At 44.6% G+C, this 13794-nt stretch overlaps 1 protein-coding gene across 4 annotated transcripts in view; it reads right to left on the reverse strand.

Moving 5' to 3' along the window:
* SHROOM3 (shroom family member 3) overlaps positions 1-13794 on the reverse strand; it is a 461578-nt gene that overhangs the window by 23560 nt on the left and 424224 nt on the right. For all 4 annotated transcript variants that reach the window (XM_073637099.1, XM_073637100.1, XM_073637101.1 and 1 more), the window contains 2 exons: positions 9169-9227; positions 1006-1842 (listed from right to left, as the gene is read on the reverse strand). In XM_073637099.1, coding sequence (XP_073493200.1) covers positions 1006-1842; positions 9169-9227 — 896 coding nt within the window. The remainder of the gene's footprint in view (positions 1-1005; positions 1843-9168; positions 9228-13794) is intronic.

Raw genomic sequence — 13794 nt, forward strand, 5'->3', positions numbered from 1 at the left:
TCTGTGGTTTGTCCTGAGGAAGAAGCAGGTGTGCTTCGGAACGCGTTGAATAAATACCATATTTGAATTTCTACGTTCTGTCTCTGCATTTGATAACGTTGGTAGCGCGGATTTACCTCCACTTTTTTCCAGCTTCTATACGGTCTAAAGAACGTTGACACTTCCTCAATTTTTTTTTTATTTTACGTTATGTAATGTAATTATTTTTCACTTTAAAGCCCAGTTACAGGGAAAAACGGCCATCTGTCATGACATGAGTCACTGGAAGAGCTGCTAAGCCCCAGCAGCTATGTTATGCCCAGAAAACAAATCAAAGATCATATGAGACCTACAGTACACCATCAATCGTCAAATGAAGCTAGGCAGTCATTAATGGTTAAAGGGATTATCCTTGTTTAGAAAAACATAGCTGTCTTCCTCCAAAAATAGTGTCACATTTCTCCACAAATTGTATGTTTTATTGCAACTCAACTCTATGTACTTCAATAGAGATGAGCTACAAACCCAAAAGAAAACACACGGTCAAGCTTACTGCTGTTTTTGAAAGAACTGGACAACCCCTTAACAATGTCACCCAGAAATTACTATTTAATGAATGACCCATAGTTACTAACAAAGATCTGTCGGCCAGTACATATTCTTTTGGAATGGGAATGACAGTGCAATATCACCTAGAATTTGGAAGATTTCAATATTAGCTAATCCGTCCAGTTGATGCTCCTAGTTTGTGTTCACAAAAGGTAGATTTATTGCATGTTTTTCTGTAACTTAAAATGCAGCTAAAACTCCAAAATGGACAAGGATTTCTATAAACTTCATACAAGAAATTGGGACGTCACAGAAATTTATGCAACAAATTCATCATATATGAAAATTCCCCAAATATTCTAAAATTAATGCCATAAAATAATTGGTAAATGCTCAACTAAGTCAGGCCTGATAAACCAAATAATGAAATATTAACTTTATAACTTTGTGTTATTGTGAATTATTTCCAGCCTGTACCTTTCTTTTAAGTTCTTCTTGATGGGCAGTGGAAAAACATGTGTTGTTTCTTGTCTTTCCTTCAGAAGAGCATCCTCCAAGGAAGGTGGTGGGAAAGGAGGTGGAGATGGAGGAACAAAAGCCTCTAACGCTTGTTCCTTGACAAATACTTCATCATCGTCATCATCTGGTACAACCACAGGGGAAGATGACCGGAGACAAGACTCGGATATACGGAGAGATACTTTTCCATGGTGGGAAGGAGTCTCTGGTTCTGATGAACTTGTACTCCACATCGTATTATTGTTTGGCAAAACAACAGAAGGACTTATCTCAGTTACAGAGCATGAATTGTTGACGAGAGGTAAGTTCCTTCCTTTACCTGAATCCATGCAATTCATTTTCAGAAGTGGAGGTCTATGTGGTGGAGAAGACTTTATTTTTAATTTCTCATTGCTATTTACAAAACTATTGGAATTTGAACCTAAATCCATAAGAGTTTTATTCTTATCTTCATCTGGCAACATGTCCTTATTTTTAGGAGCACATAAATTATCTTCAGTAGTAACAAAGTCTTTTGAATTATGATTGGAAGAAACTTCTGCAATTTTGGGTGAATTTGAAATAGTGGAAGAAGCTACAGTGTTCAGCCTTCCACTATGGATGTGATTGTGTAATCCAGAGGTTGGAGTGAGACTTTGGGCTCTGGTGTGTCTTTGAATTCCCATTTGTATAGTGCGAACTGAAGGTTGGTTCTGTTTCTCTCCTCCGGAACTAGGATGGTGTGCAGTGTAGGAACTGAATGCTGGATCATGTGTTACCTTTTCAGATGTATCTTCACTTTTGCCCTTCAAGGACCTAAAAAATGAATTAAGATATCAATCAATTTCACTGGTTTCTTCTCTTTATGTACGTAAAGAATTATGTTTAATGCTGGTAGTGATCAATACTACACTGAATGTAGCCACACATAATAATCCAGACATTGAGGAAGAAGCATCATATTATTGCACAAAAATTTGCTTGGAGATTTTTCATAGCATGCCAACAAGGTTGTGGAAACTGTATTTACATGAATGGGATGAAAATGTTTTCAAGTTATGTACAAAGCTGAGAAAATAGTAGAATTGTGAAGAGGCCCTTTAACTCAGAAATCTTAAGCTTAATCTTTTTTTAGCATTTGTGAAATTTCTCTACTATTGGTGTATATTATTTTTGCTAGTTTTTGCACTGTGGTCTATTAAGCTCTGTTCATGTCATATTTTTCTGAGGTTTTTGTGTATATGTGCTCTTATATACATATATTTCTGGTGCTAAATCCTACATTGGTGCTTGAAAGTTTGTGAATCCTTCAAAATTTTCCATATTTCTGCATACATTTTACCTAAAACTACATTAGAATTTCACACAGGTCCTAAAAGTAGATAAAGAGAACCAAATGAAACAAAAATATTAGACTTTGCGCTTTTTATATTTAGAAAAATTATCCAATAACACATAGCTGTGAGTGGAAAACTGTGTGAGCCTTTGTTTTCAGTATCTGGTATGACCCCCTTGTTTAGCAATAACTACAGTCATGGCCAAAAGTTTTGAGAATGACACCAAAATTATATTTTCACATGATCTGCTGGCCTCTGGTTTTTATTAGTGTTTGTCTGATGTTTATATCACATACAGAAATATAATTGCAATCATATTATGAGTACCAATAGGTTATATTGACAGTTAGAATGAGTTAATGCAGCAAGTCAATATTTGCAGTGTTGCCCCTTCTTCTTCAAGACCTCTGTAATTCTCCCTGGCATGCTCTCAATCAACTTTTGGACCAAATCCTGACTGATAGCAGTCCATTCTTGCATAATCAATGCTTGCATTTTGCCAGAATTTGTGGGTTTTTGTTTGTCCACCCGTCCCTTGATGATTGACCACAAGTTCTCAATGGGATTAAGATCTGGGGAGTTTCCAGGCCATGGACCCAAAATCTCTATGTTTTATTCCATGAGCCATTTAGTTATCACCTTTGCTTTATGGCAAGGTGCTCCATCATGCTGGAAAAGGCATTGTTGGGCGCCAAACTGCTCTAGGACGGTTGGGAGAAGTTGCTCTTGGAGGACATTCTGGTACCATTCTTTATTCATGGCTGTGTTTTTAGGCAAGACTGTGAGTGAGCCGATTCCCTTGGCTGAGAAGAAACCCCACACATGAATGGTTTCAGGATGCTTTACAGTTGGCATGAGACAAGACTGGTGTTAGCGCTCTCCTCTTCTTCTCCGAATAAGCTGTTTTCCAGTTGTCCCAAACAATTGAAAAGGGGATTCATCAGAGAAAATGACTTTGCCCCAGTCCTCAGAAGTCCACTCCCTGTACCTTTGGCAGAATATCAGTCGGTCCCTGATGTTTTTTCTGGAGAGAAGTGGCTTCTTTGCTGCCCTCCTTGAAACCAGCCCTTGCTCAAAGAGTCTCCGCCTCACAGTGCGTGCAGAAGCACTCACACCAGCCTGCTGCCATTCCTGAGCAAGCTCGGCACTGCTGGTAGTCCGATCCCACAGCTGAAACAGTTTTAAGATACGGTCCTGACGCTTGCTGGTCTTTCTTGGGCTCCCTGGAGCCTTTTTGACAACAATGGAAGCTCTCTCCTTGAAGTTCGTGATGATGCGATAGATTGTTGACTGAGGTGCAATCTTTGTAGCTGCGATACTCTTCCCTGTTAGGCCATTTTTGTGCAGTGCAATGATGGCTGCACGTGTTTCTTTAGAGTTAACCATGGTTAACTGAAGAGAAACAATGATACCAAGAACCAGCCTCCTTTTAAAGTGTCCAGTGATGTCATTCTTACTTAATCATGACTGATTGATCACCAGCCCTGTCCTCATCAACACCCACACCTGTGTTAATGGATCAATCACTAAAACGATGTTAGCTGCTCCTTTTAAGGCAGGACTGCAATGATGTTGAAATGTGTTTTGGGGGTTAAAGTTCATTTTCTGGGCAAATATTGACTTTGCAAGTACAGTAATTGCTGTTAAGCTGATCACTCTTTGACATTCAGGAGTATATGCAAATTGACATAACAAAAAATGAAGCAGTAAACTTTGGAAAAATTACTATTTGCCTCATTCTCAATACTTTTGGTCATGACTGTACATCTAAACTGTTCTATTAATTGTTGATTAGTCCTTCACATTAGCTTGGATGAGTTTTAGGCTTTTCCTCCCCCAAAAAAAGCTTCAAATCTGTTATGTTGGTGAGCTCTCTCCCATGAACTGCTTGCTTCAGATCCTTACACAACATTTCTAACATTTGGCCATTCCAAAACTTTAACTTTATTCTTCATTAACCATTCTTTAGTACAGGGATGGGGAACCTTTTTTCTGCCAAGAGCCATTTGGATATTTATACCATCACTCAGGGGCCATACAAAGTTATCAACTTGAAAATTATCCTGCTATATTTGGTGAAACATTTAGTTAACTCACCCCTAATGTGATGACTGAAACTGCTTCTCTTTGGTGCGGCTGTGATGTTAGGTGGTATGTATGATGTTGCTACTTGTAACTGCTTTTCCAGATTTGCGTTGATCTGGAGTGCAGGTGACTCTTTGCAATAAGTTTCGTAAAGAACTTGCAGCAGTAAGTCGTACCGAATACGGATGTATATTACACTGCAGGTCTCCTAATAGTGGAAAATCCATCACTGCTCACATTACATTTATAGAACCCAAGCAGTGGGATATCTGCAGTATACATAACTGGATACACAGAGACTGCTGTAAATACATTACAGGAGACATGTGTCTGGGGCATAGACATCATAGGAGACACGGGGCTGCATCATAGACATTACGGGAGATGCCAAGGCTGTGGCATAGACATCACAGGAGATGCAGGGGCTGTGGCATAGACATCACAGGAGACATGGGGCTGCATCATAGACATCACGAGAGATGCCAAGGCTGTGGCATAGACATCATAGGAGACACGGGGCTGCATCATAGACATTACGGGAGATGCCAAGGCTGTGGCATAGACATCACATGAGATGCAGGGGCTGTGGCATAGACATCACAGGAGACATGGGGCTGCATCATAGACATCACAGGAGATGCCAAGGCTGTGGCATAGACATCACAGGAGATGCAGGGGCTGCGGCATAGACATCACAGGAGACATGGGGCTGCGGAATAGGCAACAAAGGAGACACTTTGGGGCTGCGGTATAGATATCACAGGACAGACTTTGGGGCTGCGGCATAAACATCACAGGAGACCCTTTGGGGCTCCGGCATAGACTTCACAGGAGACACTTTGGGGCTGCGGCATAGACACCACAGGAGACACTTTGGGGATGCGGCATAGACATCACAGGAGGCACTTTGGGGCTGCGGCATAGACATCACAGGAGGTACTTTGGGGATGCGGCATAGACATCACAGGAGGCACTTTGGGGCTGAGGTATAGACTTCACAGGAGACACTTTGGGGCTGCAACATAGACATCACAAGAGACATGGGGCTGCGGTATTGACATTATAGGAGACACTTTGGGACTGCGGCATAGACATCACAAGAGACACTTTGGGGATGCGGCATAGACATCACAGGAGGCACTTTGGGGCTGCGGCATAGACATCACAGGAGGCACTTTGAGGCTGAGGTATAGACTTCACGGAGACACTTTGGGGCTGCAGCATAGACATCACAAGAGACATGGGGATGCGGTATAGACATCATAGGAGACACTTTGGGACTGCGGCATAGACATCACAAGAGACACTTTGGGGCTGCGGCCTAGACATCACAGGAGACACTTTGGGGATGCAGCATAAATATTACAGGAGACACTTTGGGGATGTGGCATAGACATCACAGGAGAGCTGAGGCTACAGTATAGACATCACAGGAGATACTGCCGCTGCTGTGTTCTACTGCGGGACAGCAGCGCATCGTGCTAACTCCACCCACAAAGTACCTCTTGACACTGGTACTGCCAAGTGTGGGGATGTAATCTTTCATTGCACACGCCGCAGTGTTCAGTAGTGAACGCTGCGCGTGCATGCTCGCAGAGTAAGAAAAAGCTGAAGGTCCGACGGCTGCCAAAAGGCAGCTCCTGGCCCGAGCACTATGGTTCCCGGGAATCTGCCCGGGGGCAGGAAAAAGGTCATCGTGGGCCTGAAGTTTTCCACCCCTTAGTAGAAAGAGTTATGTGCTTTGCGTTGTTGTCTTGCTGCATGAATTGGGCTGTTGTCTTGGTGCTCTCTTGAGAGTCAGCTCATGGACAGATGTCCTGATATTTTCCTTTAGAATTTAATTATAAAATTCATACTTAATTGTTTCATCATTGATGGTATGGCACCCCTGAGGGTTCGGTCGCCACAGAGGTACTGCATCTCAACCAGAGGTGTGGTATCTCATTCGCAGGTAAGGAAGGAGTACAGCTAAGGACCCTAACACCTGCATCCAACACATACCCGCAGTGGGGGTAGGGCGAGATTGCCCCTAAGGGAGAGCACAGTCCCGGGTACCTAGCTGGGGGGCAGGAACTATGTAGTGGGTGTGGGTGGAGGAAGTAGCTTAGGGGAGCACATGAGAGGAAGGTATAAAAAGGGAAGCCATCTTAGAAAGACAAGCCAGTCAGTCTGAGGAGAGAGAGAGAACAGTCTACAGTGAAAGGAGTGGAGCAGGGCTCTGCTGGAGCTCTGCTCAGGCAGAGGGCCTGAGGAGAGGCCCAGGACTGAAGAAAGAGGAGAGGGAGCAGGAAGGGCTCCAGGAACGGAAGAAGGGACCCCAGGGGTACGGGCAGTGCTGGAGGCCACCCGTACGCCCGAATCTGCAGGGAGGTGAAGGGGTCAGGCCACACAAAGGGGACCGGCCCCTCAACTAGCAGAGAACTTTATGACTCAACTAGAATCCGGAGGCTGCAGTATGTCAAGTCCTGCAGCCAACAGTCCATATCAGTCTCACCAAGAAGGTAGTTATAGAAGACCCAGGGGACGGAACAGACGTCGCCCGACAAGGCCCGCAGGTACTGGATTTGGACACTAGGTATGAGGTGCAGGGAGACGGCCAGAGAAAGGACACAGAAGGTGGTCCTGCTAAGTACTCAGGAGATATCTGGGGGTGGACTGAACCCCTCCCTGAGTAAGCGCAGCATGACGAGGGAAGTTACTGTGGTACCTGTAACTTGGACTGCAACAACCGTGAGTAAAGACCCTGAGGACTGCACTTCATTGTCTCTGTGATTATTGCTGCGCCATCAAACCCTGCACTACAACGCCCAGCATAACCTGTGGAGAGCCACACTATCCCTGCTGCAGTAACATCAGCTCCAGAGGACCTGCTCCGCAGCGGCGGCTCCCTTAGATGCATACCACAGGTGGCATCACGAACATTGTACATAATTCCCCTGTAAATAATTCCCTATTGAATGACCGCCCTGGGTCACGGACCGGATCACCGCCATTGTGACCTCATCCCCCAGCATCTACCGGCTCGGCACCGGGTACCCCACGGCCTAGGGGGCGCGTCAATGGCAAGTCTTCCTGGCCCAGATGCAGCAAAATAGGCCCAAACCGTGATAGTTCACCATGTTTCACAGATGATATGAGGTTTTTATGGTATAATGCAGTGTTTTTATTTCTCCCTTCATAATTCTTCTCATTTACACCAAAAAACTTTAGTTTGGTCTTATCCAGCTAAAGAACATAGCTCCAATAGCCTTCTGGCTTGTACAGGTGATCTTTAGCAAACTGCAGACAGGCAGCAATGTTCAATTTAGAGAGTAGTGACTTTCTCCTTGCAATCCTACCATGCACATCATTGTTGTTCAGTGTCCTCCTGATGGTGAACTCATAAATATTAACATTAGCTAATGTGAGAGAGGCCTTTAGTTGCTTAGAGGTTACCATGGGTTCCTTTGTGACCTTGGCTGACTGTTCTATGTCTTGTGATCTTTGTTGATCAACCACTCCTGGGTAGGATAATAGTGCTCTTGAATTTCTATTTGTACACAATCTGTTTGACTGTGCATTGGTGGAGTCCAACTGCTACAGTGATGGTTTTGCAACTTTTTCCACCCTGAGGAGCATCAACAATTCTTCTTCTGAAGTCCTCAGAAATATCCTTTGTTCATGCAATGGTACACTTCCACCAACATGTGTTATGAAGATCAGACTTTGACAGATCCCTGCTTTTAATGGGAAATTGTTAGCAATACGCCCCCCCTCCACCCCAAAAAAAATGTTTATATGGTCAGGTTGCTCTCTGAAATATAATGTCACCCACACAATTAATTATCCAATCCATTGATCCTTGACTTAAAATTTGCTGTTTTAATTCTTATACAGATAAAGCTTAACTGCTCTAGGAGTGTCAAAGCACTTCCAAGCCTCTGCCTCCTTGGCTTTATTCCCTGCCCATCCTCACCTTATTGGTCTCAACTGACAGCTCACTGGCTGTGTAATCAAGCCAATTGACTGTTAGTCAAGAGGAGAAAGGTAGCGGAAGGAGGGGAAAGAGCCAGGAAGGCAGAGCCTCCAGAAGTATCTTGACACACCCAGAGCATTTAAGCCTCACTTGTATATGAATTATAGCTATTAAATAAAATTGAATTAAAATTTTCAATCAGAGAGCAACAGATTGCATCAATAAAGGTATGAATGACATTGCCTTTCGAAAAGTAACATGACCATATAAATAGTTAGGAGGGGGAATTATGGATCGTGCTGACAGATTCCCTTTTAATAATACAGGTTGCCTACTCACACCTTATTGTCTTCCCACTGATTGAAAACACCAGATTTTAACTTGACCTTCAAATTATCTGCGAATCCTAAAGGTTCACATACTTTTCCCACCAAACGATCTGTAATATTGGATTATTTTCCGCAATAAAAAATTACAAAGTTTAATATTTTTGACTCATTTGTTTGAATTATTTCTCTTTATCTACTTTTAAAAATATGATGTTGTTTTAGGTCAAATTATATATAAAAATTCTGAAGGGTTCACAAACTTTCAGGCTGAGTTGCAGATACATTATCCAAAGTGATGACAAGTAAGGTACTGTATTTAACTAGCTTGTTTCAAGTCTATATAAAAATGTGGCATGTATTCCATATTAACATTTCCTTGGAAGAATGTTAAACTGCAATACAGTACTACCAGCAGTACAAGGAATTGACAACTTACCGGAATCCTGATGTATATGATATGTTCTTGACAAACACTTCTTGTTTCATGCTAAAATCCTGAAAAAAAATAAACAAAATTAATTTTAATTCATACTGTAGTAATTAATGATGTGATGCCACACTCAGGTAGCATGGAACTTTAACATAAAATGTGGGTTTCTAAGCTTTTTCCAATTACTGAATTTAACCACTGTAACTGACACAACAAATTTAAAAGGTCAGAATATAGAAATGGAAAAAAGTACAAATGCGCATGTTATATTCTTATCATTACTATTAGCTAAAGATGGAAAAATAATACTCGAAATATGTTACATTACAACTGAGCTGACCTACCATATGGACTTCTAGTTGCCAGATATTGGTAAATTTTTCAGAATGATGACATTTTAAGCAAGCTTCAAATTCATTTCGCTCAATGAATGAGCGTTTTTCTCATTTGTTAGGTGATCAGCAATTGTTTACACTGCACGACTATCAGGAAACAATAATTCCCAATGATGGTGCTGTGTAAATGCTCCAATAGTCATTAGAAATAACAAGACAATACAGTTATTAAGGACCCTACATAATAGCTGAACCCGACAATTTTGTTGGCCTTCTGACTGGTCCAACAGCATTCAATCGCCTGATCCTTTTGTTTAGGAGGGAGATAAACATCTGATAGATGGTTCTGGAAGTGGATCTTTCACGGAGAAACAGCATTCGATTGCCTGATCCTTTTGTTCAGATAAGCGGCTGTTAGATGGTTTTGGAAGTGGCTCTATCCCTCTGTATAGGGGAGTCGGAAGAGATCACTGTCAGGCGAATGATCATTTGTCAGTAAATGTGTATGGCCAGCTTAAGACATGATAAATGAATTGGTTCTGTAAATACCATTTTTGTGTCATGTCTCATGTTAACAGGATACTCAATTTATTATTATTTTTCATAAATTACTAATTTTGCTAAGAGGTTACTATCAGGTTTTTTACTGTACAAGGCCACATCCAAGAGGCATACAGGTATGACTAATTTCAGCTGTATACAACCTGAATGCCCATATTATTAACTCAAAAAGCTCAAAAGGGTGACAGATTCCCTTTAAAGCATGGTTCCCCAAATCCAGTCCTCAAGGCCCACCAACAGGTCAGGTTTTCAGAATTTCCTTAGTATTACACAGGTGATGGAATTATTGCCTGTGCAGGTGATGGAATTCCCACCTGAGCAATACTAAGGAAATCCTGAAAACATGGCCTGTAAGTGGGCCTTGAGGACTGGAGTTGGGGAACCCTGCTTTAAAGGAGTGAAGCTTCTCATAGTCAGGAGAGATAGAGCTGGACAAGGGCTCTCTTGTACACGGCTTTCCTTATGCGCTTCCAGTGGGAACCAGTGCTACGTGACTTCCACGCCATGAGCTTTGTTCACCCTACCACCTGCATAAGGAACGGTAGTGCCCAAAACAGTGAGTAACCCCACACTTCTAGTGTGTCACCACGGGGAGCCAACCTGTGAAGGTCCCTCCTTCAGTGAAGTATTACCTGGACTGTGCTTTCCTATTACATTGGCTAGTATTAGTGTTCTTTAGGAATTAAAAATAAAAACTGCATTGAGAGAATGTAGTGTCAAGCTGTTAACGATGCCTATATAGCATGGAAATATGCAGATGTGTCATTCTTATCTACATAAAGTGGGTACATCATTTGTGTCCAAATGCCTCCCTCTTGCCTGATTCTTTAATCTTGTAATTCTGTAAGTATGTTCCATATTAGGGGATTCCTAGCAACGCTCTAAAGAACCCCCTGCAGTGCAGTGATCTCATCAGAGAAGAGTGCATACCTACATAAATCAAGCAAAAACTCAGTGTGGTTTACTGTACACTATGTCACAGAATCTACTGACGTTAATATTCTAAGTCACTGATTCTAACCAGAACCCCAGATCTGCATACGTTTGTTTTATCCAAATGGTCTAACTAATCTGATTGACAAACAAAGATGTATAGTAATAAGAATGATAATTGAAAGGACATGTTCTGTATGGACAAAAGTATTGGGATACCACCACATTACACCTAGTGGGGGTTTTATGACATCCCATTCAAAATCCATAGGCATAACTAAGGAGTTGGTCCCCCCTTTGCAGTTAAAATAGTTTCAGCTCTTCTAGGTAGGCATTCTACAAGATGTTGGAGAGTTTGTGGGAATTTTTGCCCATACACCAGAAGGCTATTTGGAAGATCATATACTGACTCAAAATCTCCATTATAGTTTATCACAAAAGTGTTTGACGGGGTTGGGGTCTGCGCTCTCTGTCGGCCAGTCAACTTCTTCCACACTTCACCCTCCCTGACATGCCTTTATGGATCTTGCTTTGTGCAATGGGGCAAAGTCATATTGAAACAGGAAATGGTCTTCTCCAGACTGTTCCTACAAAGTTGGACTCATACAATTGTCCAAAATGTCTTTTATGCTGCAGCTTTAAGAATTCCCTTTATTAATGGGCCCTGATAAACAACTGTGGCACCCCAGGGGTCTGGTTTCCACAGTAACAAGCAATGTTATGTCTGAGAGCAGGTGGGAGGTCTCTTGGTCAGGGATCCTGTGCATGCCACACCTCCTGCCCAGTCCTGGGAGGGGAAGAACTTCCCCTGTATAAACCTGGGGCTGAGGCAGGGTTAGAGAGTTGAGAGGGAGAGTTCAGCCAGGGGGGGCTGACAGGGAGCTGTGGCTCCGGCTGGGCCCAGCTCCTGGGCCATGCCAGAAGTAGAGAAGAGAAGCAGCATAGGAAGAAACAACAGGAGCTCTGTGGGAGCAGTGTTACAAAGAGTGAGGGGCTGGCAGCTGCAGAGCTCGCCCTGACTGAGAAGATTTCTTACCGGACCCGGAGTCCGAGGCTGTGGGGACTAACTCCTACCCAGCAGCAGAATCCGTCAGGCAGGGGATTTCAGGTCCTCTGGCCAAGAAACCCGAAGGCACGGTCACATGCATGGGACCAGCACCGCCGTCGTGGAGCGGAAGCTACTAGAAGGCCCCGAGTCACCGGCCATACGGGTGAGCACCACACGGTACACTCAGGGACGTGGGCTACTTATACTCGCTTCTAGCAAGGTAGCCAGAAGAGTATCGTTAGTTTGGGAGGCCTACAACTCCGCCTGGCCAGGGGAGATCCCATCTGCTCAAGGACTGACCAGGCCCCAATCGCTAGCCAGTACTCCGGGAGGGTCTATCGTTGTCACCAGTAAAGACCCTGAACTACACCGTACCGTCTCTGAGTGGTTCCTGCTACCCCCATCATCCACATCGGCTGCCCTGAGGCCATACCCCTCCCGTTGGGGGTTATACTATCACGCTGCACAATCCTACCACCGGCCTCAGCGGTCTGCCCTGCAGCGGCAGCTCCATAGCTGCATTCAACGGGTGGCGTAGTCGTCCATCATCTACCGCTGATACAGCGCCACTTAGTCTGACTCCCTGGGCACGGACCGGATCACCGCCACGAGACTACAACCCTCAAGAGATCCGGCTCCGGGTAAGCTCCCGCGTGCGCAACGCAGCGCGACACAGGCCCAGGGGCGCGTCAACTTTTGGCGTAGTCGGCAGGATTTCGTGCCCGCAACCACCGGGTACTGCGTGCCTGAAAAAGACTGTTCAAACTTACCTGTGGTGAAGATTCCCGCCATCCGGCGCCATCTTCCGCTTCCTTCCCGCCATCGGTGGAGTTTTCCCGCCATTGGACGCCATCTTGAGGACGCCGCGCGGGAAGAAGAGGGGCGTGGACTCCGAAAGCGCGCGAGAACTGAAGCCCCGCCTCACGTCCGGACGTTGCGTAAGGTCCTGGAAGGAGCCCAGCAGACGCCGACGTCACAGGAGCGCGACGGAAGGTCCTCAACCCTGACGATCCACTGCGGAGCCGCGGCCTATGGAAGAGGATCATCGCAAGGTAGGCCACGGTCCACTAGGGGGGAGAAGGATGCCGGATACGGAGGAGAGCTTCACCGCTTCAACCCCCGCCAGCGCCACCGCTGTTGCGGTCATGCCTTTCACCATGCCCTATATCCCGGGGGCAGCCTGGCTACCCCAGTACTCAGGGGAGTCACATACCCTGCATGACTTTAGAGAAAAGCTGGATAGCCTCTTCCAGGTGTACCCCCTCACAGAGGAGCAAAAAGTGAGCATCCTGGTGGCCCAATTAACCGGGGCAGCCCAAAGGGAGGTAAAGTCCTGGCCACCTGGGAGGAGGACTGTCGCAGAGATACTAACCCAGCTAACCAAGGAGGAGCTGCAGTACTACCAATACGAGGAAAGCCAAGAGGACCCGGACGGGTCTGAGGACTACCCTCAGGAGGGAGCACAAAGAGGACATAGCTACTGAAGGGAAGTAGCGTGAATAAAGAGCTGTAAATAGTTACCCGTAAGGGTACAAGGACTGCTGCTAATTAAAATATGGTCCCCGTTGGGATTAGTGAATTGTTCCCCATGTGCCCCTATCTTAAACCAGGCTGAGGACTGTGAGCAGCCATTCCTTATCCCCACTGGCCGAGGACTGAGAGCGGCCATATCCTGTAAATAATTATGTGTTTCTGGTAATTTATGGGAGTCTTTGGTGGATTTGCCGGGAATCCTTTGTACATAGTTGGAGCGTA

This window comes from Phyllobates terribilis, unplaced genomic scaffold (genome assembly GCF_046119375.1).
Source record: "Phyllobates terribilis strain yellow unplaced genomic scaffold, ASM4611937v1 Scaffold_1__5_contigs__length_1240528914, whole genome shotgun sequence".
In the NCBI taxonomy this organism is placed as follows: domain Eukaryota; kingdom Metazoa; phylum Chordata; class Amphibia; order Anura; family Dendrobatidae; genus Phyllobates; species Phyllobates terribilis.